Source organism: Hippocampus zosterae, chromosome 11 (assembly GCF_025434085.1).
Source record: "Hippocampus zosterae strain Florida chromosome 11, ASM2543408v3, whole genome shotgun sequence".
NCBI classification, from domain to species: Eukaryota; Metazoa; Chordata; class Actinopteri; order Syngnathiformes; family Syngnathidae; genus Hippocampus; species Hippocampus zosterae.
Genome location: NC_067461.1, coordinates 7972196 through 7985836, shown reverse-complemented (window position 1 = coordinate 7985836; position 13641 = coordinate 7972196). Strand labels below are relative to the sequence as shown.

The following is a 13641-nucleotide window of genomic DNA, read 5'->3' as shown; positions in this document are numbered from 1 at the left end:
TTGTTTTTTGTTTGTATTTTATCCCTGGGATAAACACAGTAGGAAACAGAGCTCACATCTGGAGTTGGAGTTCTAGTTTGTACATGGATCAGGAAATGGCGACGAGAAAGATTTGCATTTTTGTGGTCTTCTGAAGAAAACATGGCGAGAGATTTGATGCACCGCACCTCTGTGGTAAAAAAAAATCTTAACGAGGGGGTAATGCTTGTTATTCACCTAATTTGAATGCATTGCTATGAAAGCAGATGGTCACCTGCGGGCCACGGGCTTGGAATCCCTTCACTAGACCCCAGGATTTAATTATGCCACCCAGGAGCCAAATATAATACAAAGAATATTACAGTGGCGCCTTGAAATAAAAGTGACTTGAATTAAAAGTTTTTTTAAGATAAAAGCCATCGTTATGACGGGGGGGGGGGGTTGGCCTCGACTTTGAGACATGCATGCACGTTGTATGGTGGCAGCGAAGGCATTTCAACTTTCTTCACTACAAGCTGCACTTTGGCAGAGTGAACGATATTACTTTAAAAAAGAGAGGCTTCAGGTTGTTTCTTTCTCACTCCCTAAAAATTAAAAACTAAACATAAAACAAAAACAATTACACATTGTGTGCATAAACCAAGCACTGGCCTTGCTTCAGACATAGTTGTTTAGCTTAATGCTAACAAATAAAGCATAGCTGCTTAGACTGGCTAAGAAAACTAGCATACTCCTCAAACTCATTAAACAATGGATATTTGAACACAAATGGTGCTTCAATACATGTAGACAGATAATACAACAATACATTCAGAGTCATATAGTCTTGATCCTCTTCTAAGAATGACTGTTACCGCTACTTATAGAGCTGAAGGTCATCTCTATGTGTCGTGTATCAATGTCTGTACTATTATAAAGTACAATAAAATCCAGTGCTATTCTTGTTATTGGAAAACAAAACATGAACATTTGTGTCATTTATTTTGGATTAAATCCAAATTTTAAGAGACAAAAGCTCATTCTAAACCAAATTTAAATGGATGTTTATTAAACGAGGTTGCCCGTGACACGCACATTTGGGGCACACCACACTTTTGACAATCCCTGCACTTGACCCTGAAATGTAATCGTGCCACTTAAACAGTGGCTTGTGAATTTCCAGCTTTGTTCGGAAACATCTGGCATCAGTTAGCGAGGTCGCAACCCCGCCGCTAGACCCTCTTGAACCCCCACTCAAAATTCCCCAAGCAGCATGCGGTCTAATGTTAGCCAATGAATCACAAATGTTTCGGCCAACTCGTGACTCCTTCCACCCGAGGGACACATGCATACGCATATATAAATATACACAGACAGACACACACACTATCTATTGTTCTAATGCGACTCTTGAGTCATGTGTTCAGACACAGGAAGTAGGCGGGTTAAAAAAAAAAAGGGCTTACTCACCCGAGGGAGTCGTTATCTCATTTGCTGCACAGCTAGCTCTCTTGCACCTCTGGCCAAGTCTGAGGAGGAAATAAATATATCAAAATGGTAAATTAAACCCCCACTCCTACACAAAATTTCAGAAGTGTCTCAAAGTTTTGTTTTTATGGCAAGTCATGATATTTTGCCGTCATGCTCGGAACCACATACTATGGCAACTGATAATATTATTCGCAATTTAGAGTTTTCCACCCATCCAGTAGAAATGCTTCAAATTTGGTATGATGTGGACAAGTTCACCAGCGAAGGACTTTTAGAATGTGACTCCAAAATGGCAGCTACAAACCAAAATGGCAGGTTTCCTATGCTTTTTCGGAAATGGCTTCTCGAGACTTTTTTTGTGGGTTTGCTTATGACAGAAGCCTCGTAAATTTCCTCAATTTTTGACAGGTAAAGATTGGCTTCCAGAGCGCCTTGGAAATGGACAAAGTGGCAGACTTTCTTAGCCTTTTATTTTATGTCTTCTCATGATAAACATGTCTACTAAATTTTGAAATTGCTTTGATAGGACGAGATTGTCTTTTAAATGGATAAAATGGCAAACGTCCTTAGTCTTTTCCAAAATGGCTTCTTGAGACTTTCTTCTCATGATGTCTACCAAATGTGGATGTTCAAACGGATGGATTTTAGCCAAATGATCAAATTTCGCTGCCATGCTCTTCCCATGTATTGCAATTTAGTGTCATGCATCCATCTAGTTTGAGTGGGTCAAATTTGAATGGGTGGAAAATAATATCTAAGACAATTGTGAACACTAGAACTGAACACATTTATCTAAAACTGAACCAAGAACGGCTCACTTTCTGTATCTTTTCAGATATGACTTCCTAAGATTTTTTGGTGGGTCGATTCATGATAGATTCTCCGACCGAATTTCGTGTTGCTAGATGAAACTAGATTCTGGGGATGAATTTTCCTCTATCAATTTTTGTCAAGTCATCAAACTTTGCTCCCAAGCTGTGTCCACGATGGCAAAAATTCAAATATTTCCTAATTTTGTGTTGCTCATCGGTTCAAATTTGGTTCTAATCATCGAAAAAATATATATATATATCTTGGCCAAAAATGACATTAAAAAATATACAAATAATCTGACTAAAATGTCCACTTCAAATGAAGCAAAATGGTTTCCTGCTTGGATTCTTGAGACTTTTCTTTTTTCACGTCTACCCATAATAGCCATGTGCCAAATTTCACATTGCAAGGTTCCAACAGCTTGTTCCAAAATCTGTGACAAGATGCTCCTGTCATGTTTTCTTCCTCAGAGAAGACAAATTAAATCAATAGCGGCGTTATCAAGTTTCATATTTGGGGAGTTGTCACTCATGTCGTCACCGATCCCTGCTTCATAAAATATCCTGTTCCTCTGTCAGAGTGGCACATTGTTTCAGAATAACAGATGAGGTTGGTCAAGCGAAATGAGACACTGCTCCAGTGTTTTTCCATAAACTGGACTTGTTGAATTAGGCTGACACTTAATAAACTCTGACACGCTGGTGACACTTTGACAGCCTGTTCCGATTCTGTGCCGTCATTAAAATATGTTGGGAAGTCTTGGGATTCGATGCATAACAAAACCGCAGCCACTATTGCAGCTTCTATTCTATGCGCCTGATAATGTGGTGCGCCCTATATATGAAAACCTTTTTAAAATCGGCCATTCATTGAAGGTGCGCCTTTTCCGCCGAAGCGCCTTATAGTGCGGAAAATATTTAATTTAATGGAGAGTTTTGTTTAGTTAGTCAGTTATTTTGGGGGGGAATAAAGTTTTTTTGAAAATTTAAATGAAACGTTATTCTACTAATTTCATAACCCTCCCCCACTTTTTTTAAATTCCCAAAAGGTTCACTTTCTACTCCTTTACTCTTTCAGTGTTTGCATTTTTCTTGTAGGATTCCAACTTTAATATCAGTGATATCATCCTTTTGGGGGGGGGGGGGTCTTTCAGCACAGCATGAATACTTTAGACTTCAAACATTTTCAGTGGCTTGCATGTGAACATATGTATAAAAATCTATCAGTTAAACTTGCATATTATTTAGTAAGTGAATCCAAATGGATTGGCCTTTCTATTCGGTGCACACAAAAGCTTGAAAATTGGTATTAAATTTAGTTTGTTAAGTTTTTGCCACTTTTCATCTTACTTTCAAGGTTATTCCGCCCAAAAACACACTTTTCCAACAAGTCCCATCAATCAAGTGTCAGGTGTAATTAGCCACTGGATGAGACCGGGTGCGATTAATTGTCAGTGCTTCTTGCTTGGCTGGTCATGTGACCAAGCGGGGGCCAGTGAAATGACCCCAAATTCCCAATGGAGAGAAAGTTTCTCAGGGAGAGTTATTGAACATCAAGGGCACATATGGACGCCAAAGTTGCCTTAAAACTATTCAAAATGGATTTACAGAAGTATAACAAACTTGTACAACCTTGAAGTGAACATTTTGCTGGATTTTGTCACAGTCTGCATTGACAGGCTGACTGTCAGGCAGTCAGCTACACCCGCTCCTGATTTAAGGCTTTGATGACGAAACAGCGTGTCATCCATGAAAGACACGATAACACTATCCCGAGAATCGCTACTTCCTTCCGCCACCATGTTAGAGCCATATCACATTTTCCTTGGGTTACAGCACATTACATGACTTGTCTTTGGTCCAAAACAAATCACTCCATTTTCAAAGTGTCACTCTCTCTAATGAGAAGTCATCTGCTCTGTACCCTCACTTTGAAGTGGAATCTGTCAGCATTGATGTCAAAGTCATCAAGCAATTTTCAATTGTCCCTGTGCTTGGGTGTGGCCCGTTTGTGTCTTACACAGCCCTCACCTCTTGTCAGAACTTCTGCTTTTTAAATTACCTGATAAAAACACTGGCGTACACGGCGTGGCCAGTGATGCAATCCATCATCAAGTTTCATCTTTAACTTCATCTTATTCCATTTCCGTGGCTTCGAATGTGGTTTAAAAACTGAACATAAGTTTCATGATGGCTGCTCCTGTTGGCTCCATAATCACTTCCTTGTTGTCACCTGACCAGCAGCCAATCATACATCTGACTCGAATTGGTGTAGCGCCCTCTATTGTCTCCAGATAGAATTACAGGTTATTCAAGAGAATGGCTCCTCACACTTTTGAAAAATGGCAACCATGGCTAAAATGTGCATGCCAAAGCGACAGCTAGTGCTGTAGCACTGAACTGTGAAGCACTGTTAGTTGTAGTTGCATTTTAATTTGAACATAACATATTGCAAGTATAAAATTGGATTTACCTACCCTCCCCAAAAAATCTGAATCTCAATGAGTATAAAGGGAATTTTTCATATGACTTTTTCTTGTTAAATTTCTACTTATGGCATAGTATGCAAGGACATTGTCCAAAATCATATTTTGTAATTAAATGCTTTTATCATGTAAAAAATAATGTTTCTCTCTAAATTTAACAGTTGACAGTTTTTGAAGTTGTTATAAATGTTCTTGGAGGGCATGGGGTTATGTTTGTTGTTTGTCGAATGCTCCTTTTTCCCTCATTAGTATTCCATTAAAGTAATCAAATATTATAGATATTACTGTATATATTTTTCACCCTAAGGTAGTTATTTTTCAGAAAATCTATGGAGCATGTAATATTTTTTCTCAAATTTCAACAGTTTGTAAAACCAAAATGAGAAATCTTTACCTTGAACCATGAATGCCCCCCCCCAAAAAAAACAATTCTCCAGATTTTTTTTTTCTTTTCAGTTTGGCTTTTCACTCCTCCCTACATAAGATGCTACTTTCTTTTTGACTTTTATTTAAAATAAAAAGAACTGTCAATGGGGTACAAGGGGCGGTGGGGGGCTGCTGGATTTGCTCTTCGTAGCACTGACATTCACTTTCTCCATCCCGTAATATTGTTTCTTGCACGGCGATTGATGGTCTTTTTAAATAAGAGAACATGTCAACAGAGACATCGTGTTTCCCACAAGAGTGGACTCATCTCTGTCCAACTACGAAAAACTAAGCGGCTAAATTTACAGATGGCCTTGACTGGATAATTAAAGGCGAGTTGCTTAACAAGACTGCTGAACGTCAGGCGGAAAACTTCCTTTTTTCTGAGCATCATCAATAATATCAACATTTTGTTTGCTTCCAGGCTTGGAGGATATTGGAGAAGTCAAAGAAGATTGGCGATACGTGAAATCACACTCCGAGCATTCCCCTTGCCAAACAGGAAGTCATCTCAGTGGGGGCTGAGCTCCACTGAGAGGAACCAAAGAGAGAAAGAGAAAGAAAGAGAGAGCGAGAGGAGGTCGGCTTTGACGATGATGATGATGCTGAGGGTGTTGCTGGTTTTAGCGGGACTCTGCGCCCTTTGTAGTCTGGCAACGGCGAGCCGGAGAGGACAAGACTCCCCGGGTCACCGCTCCCACAGACACAGACATGCAGGTGGGATTTGTCAGATTAGGCCTCCTCACCCTTTCATGCACCTCGTAACCTGATAACATGATCAACTGTCCACTGTAGTATCCGCCGTATCTCAAAGGGTTCATAATTCGATCGGTGACTTGAGCTCGGCCGTTGTGTCGCTGTCAACTTTCGAGATGCCAAGAAAACATTGGATGAAGCTTAAATAGCTAAATGTCGCAATTAAAATAATACATTTGCCGCTTCAATAGGAGTACTTTTCCTTTTTTTGGTCATTAAAACACGAGAGGCGACATTAGGTTATGAAGACCACCTCCCACACATACCTTCTCACTCTGATATCCAAGTGGGATTTCTACTAGCGTGCTTTCCCGCATCCCACACACACACACACACACACACACACACACACACACACACACACACACACACGCACCTTGGCGCTAATCCCAATTGGGAAGAAAAAAAAAACTCAGAAAATAAAACCTTGGATGCTGTTGTGATTACATGGGAGACTCAATGAAATGTTTGTGTGCGTACGCAGGTCACACGTCAATGCACAGACACCGGCCCCGGGTGGGCAAGGAGGGTCAGGTGCTGCATAGGTCCAAAAGAGGTTGGGTCTGGAATCAGTTCTTTGTCATTGAGGAGTACACCGGACCAGATCCAGTTCTGGTAGGAAGGGTGAGTTGAGCCGCCGATAACAAGGTGTGATGGGTGGGGGATGCAAAATCCATTCTCATCATTGATTTCAATTTTTTATGGCTGAGCTAAAAGCCGGGGATTTATGTTGTGGTGATTTACAAGGCAATCATTTCCTCTTCTGGGTATTTGATTTTCCTCGGATGTTTGCATTTTACCATAGACAGGTAGAGGGATTTTAGTACTTCGTGTTGAGTATTGCATTTATTCATTTTCAATCCACAACGGAGGTACAGTCAGAATCTTTTCTTTTGTAAATTGGACGGTACCAGTTGCACGAAAGAGAAGAAAAATATTGTGGTTGGAAAAAAACTAAAACTTTGGTGTAAGGTGGTCCAAGTGCAAACATCTGTCTGAAACACGTGCAACAAAAATAATCGTCATTTTAATTGTTATTGTTCTTATAATGATTCTTAAAATAATGCCTTTCATTCTATATTTACATTTTTCCAAATGACTTCCTTTGATTGTTTTGTGATTCCCTTGAGGGGTTAAGCTGGCCTTAACCGAGAGCCTCTTTTCCTCGTCAAGATGGAGTCGTGAGTGATTGGTGGCACCGCGCCTCAACAACAGCAACAACAACAACAACAGAATAAATCAAAACGGCAACGAGTGAGATGACATGTGGCGAGCGTCATATTTCACACCCGGGCGCATGGAAAAGACGAACAAGAGTTTAATTGAATCGAGGATATTTATCACTTCTTGGATGACAGCCATTTAAATCTCTCGCTTATTAGCAATACAGAAAGAAAAAAAAAAGTTGTCCATCATCCAGAAAAGGGCTTGGCTCCAATAAAAAAATGTAAATGTGTATTTAAAAAAAATACATATTTCTCTATTTCATGTCAGTTTATTTCAGCCATAAAATAATCGCTGCTCCTTTTCTCATTCCTGATGTTGAATGTAATTATTTTAAATTCATTCATTGTGTCATCTCCTAACTTGAAGCGTGACATTTTTTTTTGGTCGCTTTCCGCCTCCACGCAGCTCCACTCCGACGTGGACTCGGGCAACGGCAACATCAAGTACATCCTGTCGGGCGAGGGCGCGGGAACCATCTTCGTCATCGACGACAAGACGGGCAACATCCACGCCACCAAGACGCTGGACCGCGAGGAGCAGGCTCAGTACACGCTGACGGCGCAGGCGGTTGCCCGAGACACCAACAAACCTCTGGAGCCGCCCTCCGAGTTCATCGTCAAGGTGCAGGACATCAACGACAATCCGCCGGAGTTCCTGCACGGGCCGTACTACGCCAGGGTGCCTGAGATGTCCAACGTTGGTGAGTAACAGGCCGACACAGCCGGAATTGTTCACCATTGTGCTTGCGGTAGGGCCGCTGTATTTTGAATCGCTGGACTTTTCAATAAACAAGATGGCATCCGATTTCAGCGCAAAACGAAACTTGAGCTAGCTGCTTACCACGATGCTCCTTATCGCTCGTTTTTTGTTGCACTTTTTTCTCTTAACGTGACTTACTCTCGTCAGTCGACTTTGGACTCCTGCTGAAGGGTGAGAATTCGGCGGTTGGATGATTGACGATAAAAATCGTCAAATATTGAGTTCATCTAATCGTGGCAGCCCAACTCGTGATCGGAATAAATTGTGGTTCCGACTGTCAAGGATTGTAGTTGGCCGAACCTGCGAAGGATCGTATGTTTGCAGTTGTAACTGTCTTGTGATCGTAACTGTTAACTAAATGAAGGCAGTAGTCTACCATTAATTGATCATCAAATTAATCGATCGACATGTTAAAAATTGAGTACCCGGTAATCGCTTAGAACCAATGTGGAACTTACGATTGTCCAAATCCTCTGAACCATTGTTTGACAATTGCCCAACTCCTCGAACTTTACCTTCTCAACGGGAAAGATTCTCCGATTTCTGGAGTCCTCCATGAAAGCACACTGATTATTTTTGTCTTTAATCAAAGTAAGACATTCGTAAAATCTCCAGTGACCGAATCAGTTTAAGAATTCTTGGTGAATACTCCATTAATCCCTTTGGTGGTATTGCTTAATTGTTGCTGTTTTTTTTAAATAAAAAAAACTAATCCAAAATACATAGTCAGATAATTGGTTCATACAGAGTAATCGGGGGAAAAAAGATGCACTTTCAGAGAATTTTTTTTCCCCGATATTCGATTGTGACCACTCTTATGAATGTAAAAGACCTTGTGTATTCCATTCGTTTTGGGTACTTTTGGGTAATTTTATTGACTTTTTACTGCACTGTGATTTTATCAATAGAAGGTACTACAGTATTTCGTCATGGGAAACATGACAATGAAACCTTTCATGCAGCCTGAAATCTGATAACATGATAAGCTGTCCGCTGTAGTAACCGCTGTCCCTGAAAGGGTTATGTCTGTAGTTTTGTTTTAGGCTTTATCCCATCCTTTCAAATGAAAGCAAAGACTTCCCTCAGTCATGTCAAATGAGTCCAAAAGTCATTGTCCGAAAGTGAGCAAATGACTGGCGCGTGTTAATGAAGTCCTTGCCGCAGCTCATCATGGTCGTTCTTCAGAATGATCGATTGTCACGGAAAGCTGAGCACAGGAAACGTCGGCTACACGACCGCACCATTAGCCCGTACATTAAAAGGAATCTAACTCCCGACAAGCTCTTGCGGCTCTCCTGACTAAGAGCTTCTGATACTGATAGACTCCCTGGCTCCGATTGGTTGTGGTCGCGGAGACTCTTAACGCCGTTGAAATTGTGGGCGACCATTCCAAAGAAAGACGCTCGGAGAGGACATTTGAGCGATTGCATTTCAAGATCGTCCGACCATGTGAAACTTGAACGCTCGAGATCAGGCATGAGCAGGAGGTGAGGGCATTTTAAAGACAAGGTTGCTGTTTAACCCTTTCGTGCAACCTGTAACCTGAAAACATGATACGCTGTCCACTGTAGTCACCGCTGTCCCCGAAAGGGTTAAAAGTAGGGTTTCAAGACTGTTAGGTTTGCAATAGGGTTTAAAACAAGTCCTCAGGTTTAAAGCAACTCTTTCATGCCAGGTTTTCTAATTAAGGTTTCAGTTGGGGGTTCATACGAGAGTGAGGATTTTAAACTTGGGTTCAAAACCAGATTTAGAATCTCAGGTGAAGGGTTCAAGGTAGTGTTTCAAGTCTGAGTAATGGTTTCACACAACGGTTACGGATTTAAAGTCACATTTCAAGTATGGGTTTCAAAACGAGGTTTGGGTTTTAAATTTGTGTTTCAAAAATAGGGTTTCAAGCCAAGGTTAGAGTTTGTAATTGGGATTTGAAAATATTGTCAAGATTTAAATATGGATTAGGGTTTTAAATGAGGATTTGAAAGTAGATTTTTTTTTTTTTGCCAGGGTTAGGTTTCTAAATTCGTGTGTGGAGTCAGGATTATGGCGTTAATTCAGGGTGTTAGTGTTGGGAATCAAGCTAGTATTTGGGCTTTCAATTCCTGTTTCAAAAGAAGGTTTTAAGACAGGGTTTCCTTTCAAACCAAGCTTCCAGCTTTACATTAGAGTTTCAAAGGGGTGAGGTGTGAGAATTTCAAAGTAAAGTTTTAAACAGAGGTAGTTTTAATGTAGCGGTTCAATTTGCGGTTTACTTTCAAACTAGGATTAAGGTTTTAAATATCAGGCCTACAGCCGTGGTTATGGTTTCAAATTTCGGCTTCAAATCAGGGTTTGGGCTTTAATTCAGGGGTTCAGAGTCGTGTTTCAAGCCAGTTGAATAGTTTCAAGCCATGGAAAGGCTTTCAAACTCAATTTAGGGCTTCACACGAGGGCTTCAAGTCTGGGTTAAGGTTTCAAATTAGGATTTCAAAGTAAGGTTTCAAGTCCCCGTTGTCATGTCCTCTCTGCTTGGAATCCAAATGCTTTGATTTCTTGGTGACGACTGAACGCCGCAGACGGGCCGCGTAGCAGTGATGCGCTAACGGCAGCATGCAGACTGACAAATGCGGCCGAGCGGTCTCCTTGATGCGCGTCAATGGACGTGCTCGCCATGCAAACATGCCCAAGCGCTGCTTTTTTATTTATTTATTTTGGGGGGTGAATGAAGTCCACCGTGTTTGTGTTTGGCAGGCACGTCGGTGATGCAGGTAACGGCTACCGATGCAGATGATCCCACGTATGGAAATAGCGCCCGATTGGTGTACAGCATCCTGCAGGGACAGCCGTACTTCTCCGTGGAGCCTCAGACAGGTGACCAACAAGCTTTTACATACCGGTACTCTACATACACACTCACAGGCAGACACGCAACCGACCACAATATTCGGTACACGATCTGCCCATTTGTCTCCTGTCCCTACTTCACTTCCCACTGGGGCTGGTTTTGATGAATCCCCTTCTAAAAGTAGGAGCCTTGGAATTCAGCCAAATTGGTTGCTGCAAACAAAAGCGACAGACTTTTTGTTCTTTTTCTGGTCATCGGTCCTTTGAGATTTTTATTTATTTTTAGGTGAGTCCTGTAATGATAGGCCTGTCCACCCAATTTCCTGTTGATTAGCTAAACTGGTGTTACCGCCCCCTCCCCACCCCCGGTCGGTTTTCTAACAAAAGTACGAGCCCTGTAAGTGAGCCAAAATGGTTGCTTCAAACCAAAACTGAAGACTTTTTGTTCTTTTTGGGGCATTGGTCCTTGAATTGTTTTGATGCATCCTGTAATGACAGCCGTGCCCAGCCAGTTTCATGATAATCAGCGATATTGATGTCAGGGGCCAGAGGCTAGTCCCCCCCGCCAACCCCCAACCTCCACCAATGTAACAAATGTACAAGACTTGGCATTCAGTCAAAATGATTGCCTCAAACTAAAATGGCGTACTTTTTGTTCACTTTTTGGCATTGGCCCTTGACCATTTTTGGTGCTTCCTGTTATGATCGACATGTCCACCAATTGCATATCTGGTGTCAGATGCGTTTTTCTAACTTTCAATGACCACTTCTAAGCTTTCATTGTCCTGAATCCTCCAAATGATTAAAAACTAACAAAAAACTTGGGCGCCATGCTCAAACCACATGAGATCGTGTAAACCTTGACAATTAGTGTCACCATCTCTCGGGGACAGGCTTTCAATTAGAAACCACTTGGTCGAATTCCCTTAGAGGGATTTCACCAATGTCCAAACCCCCAGAATTCACCCAAAATGGCTGCTCAACACCAACATGCTCAATTTCTAGTTCAGTTCTGAGTACGGGACCTTTATGCCTGATTTGCTCAATGTCTACAGGGTCGTCGTTTTAATCGGGAACAGCACCGTATCCCACTGCTGCCCTGTAAAAACCAAACGTATGCCTTCACAAAAACAGATAAATAAATAAGATGACCATGATATAAAAAGTCAGCGGTGTGTGGACTCAAAAGCAGTAAAAAAAAAAAAGACCCACATGTTCATTTTGGCGGTTACTGAGTCCTGGCCTGACATTTGGACAGCACGAGGTGATAACGGAAGGATGTGTGGAGGAGGGGGGGGGTCCACACAGAATAGAGATGAACTGCTTCTTTCACACACAGGAACGTCGAGTCAGTGCGAGTGGGGGGAGGGCGGACGGTTGGCGGGGTTTTGATGGTGGATTTGAAGCAGAGTAAATCTGAGCTAATCAGAGCGGTGTCGGCCATTTGACTGGCGCGCATCCAAAGCTCACATTTCTAATTGGTTTGGAGATTATCAGCTTTGCGTGCTGTCTCTCTCTCACTCACACACACACACACACACACACACATACACACAAAATCGCCCGCACTTAGCCGGCCCATCGTGACCATAAACTTCAAAACACACCACCAGCTTATCGGCATTTGAAATGTAGAAAAATAATAAGTCCGTTTATTTAGCTTGATTGATTCCGAAGTCAAAAGAATGATTTCTGGGGGGCACATCACACATTGCAACCGGATGAGTCGGCTGCGGCCCGCTTGCCGAGGTAACATGCAAAGACTCAAACATGCAATCACTTCCTCACCGTAGGAACGTGCCATCAACCGGATTGGCAGTCGGCGCAAACCTCCGTAGAATAATCCAGATTCTTCGCCTGCATACTGCAGACTCATCATCCTCGAACTTTATTCGCCGTCCTGTGAAAGAAGCAACGAATAATACGGAATTAATAGGGCTTTGCTTTTCACGACGAATCATCAAACTTGGGCACCACGCTGCGCTTTGGCAATTTAGCGTGGTCCATTTGTCGAGTCCGCCGGGTGTCAAATAGGTAGCGATCGGATGAACTGCCTCGGAAAAGTTATTTGAGTTTAGCTCATACGACTCAAATTTGTCAACTCATCCCGGTAACATATCATGGTGGAACCACAAAAACTTTGCCGTTAAGGATTGTCCATCTGTCTCGTTCACTGATTGCAAATTTGGCGGCAACTATATTAATTCTCGAGCAGAGGTCTGTTCAAATACGACAGAAGCTGAGATACTAAAAGGTTTGTCTTTTATTTTGCTGCCATGCTCTGCCCACACGCTATGAAGAAAACTTATTAGGTTGGCAATTTAGCACAGACCAGCTGTTTAGTACCTGGTTTGAATTGGGATTTTTAAAAAAATCCCAGAGAGAAGTCTGTGTGGATAATCACAGGAGCAGAGTTAATAGAGCTTCCTTTTTTTATGGTGAATAATCAAATTTGTCAGCCATGTTCCGCCCACAAACCACCATGAAAAGTCAAAACGATTGGCGATTTAGTGTGGTCCATCTGTCCACTACACCTGGTTCAAATTTGGTAGCGATGGGATCATTTCCCCGAGTCTGCCTCGGTTCGGCGCGCTCTATTCAAACCAAACTTTGCTGCCACGCTCCGCCCACGCTCCAGAGGGAAGAAACTAGTCGCTTGGCAATTCATCGCTTGGCAACACGATCCATCCCGTCTCAACTCCTGATTCAAATTTGATCACAATTGTTTTTAGAGAAGTCTGTTCAGGTTTCATGGGAGCAGATATGTTTAAAGCTTTTTTTTTTTTTGGTTGGTTTTTTTGGTTTGTTTTTTAATGGTGAGTCATCAAAATTTATCACCGGGTTTCAGCAACATACCAAGATGACAACTCAAAAACTTGGCAAGTAACAATAGTCCATCTGTCCGCTAC

General features: G+C 41.9%; 1 protein-coding gene across 2 annotated transcripts in view; it reads left to right on the top strand.

Moving 5' to 3' along the window:
• cdh11 (cadherin 11, type 2, OB-cadherin (osteoblast)) overlaps positions 1-13641 on the top strand; it is a 70802-nt gene that overhangs the window by 40467 nt on the left and 16694 nt on the right. For both annotated transcript variants that reach the window (XM_052080002.1, XM_052080001.1), the window contains 4 exons: positions 5598-5890; positions 6414-6553; positions 7562-7856; positions 10640-10759. In XM_052080002.1, the coding sequence (XP_051935962.1) occupies positions 5767-5890; positions 6414-6553; positions 7562-7856; positions 10640-10759 (679 nt within the window). In that variant the 5' untranslated portion in view covers positions 5598-5766. The remainder of the gene's footprint in view (positions 1-5597; positions 5891-6413; positions 6554-7561; positions 7857-10639; positions 10760-13641) is intronic.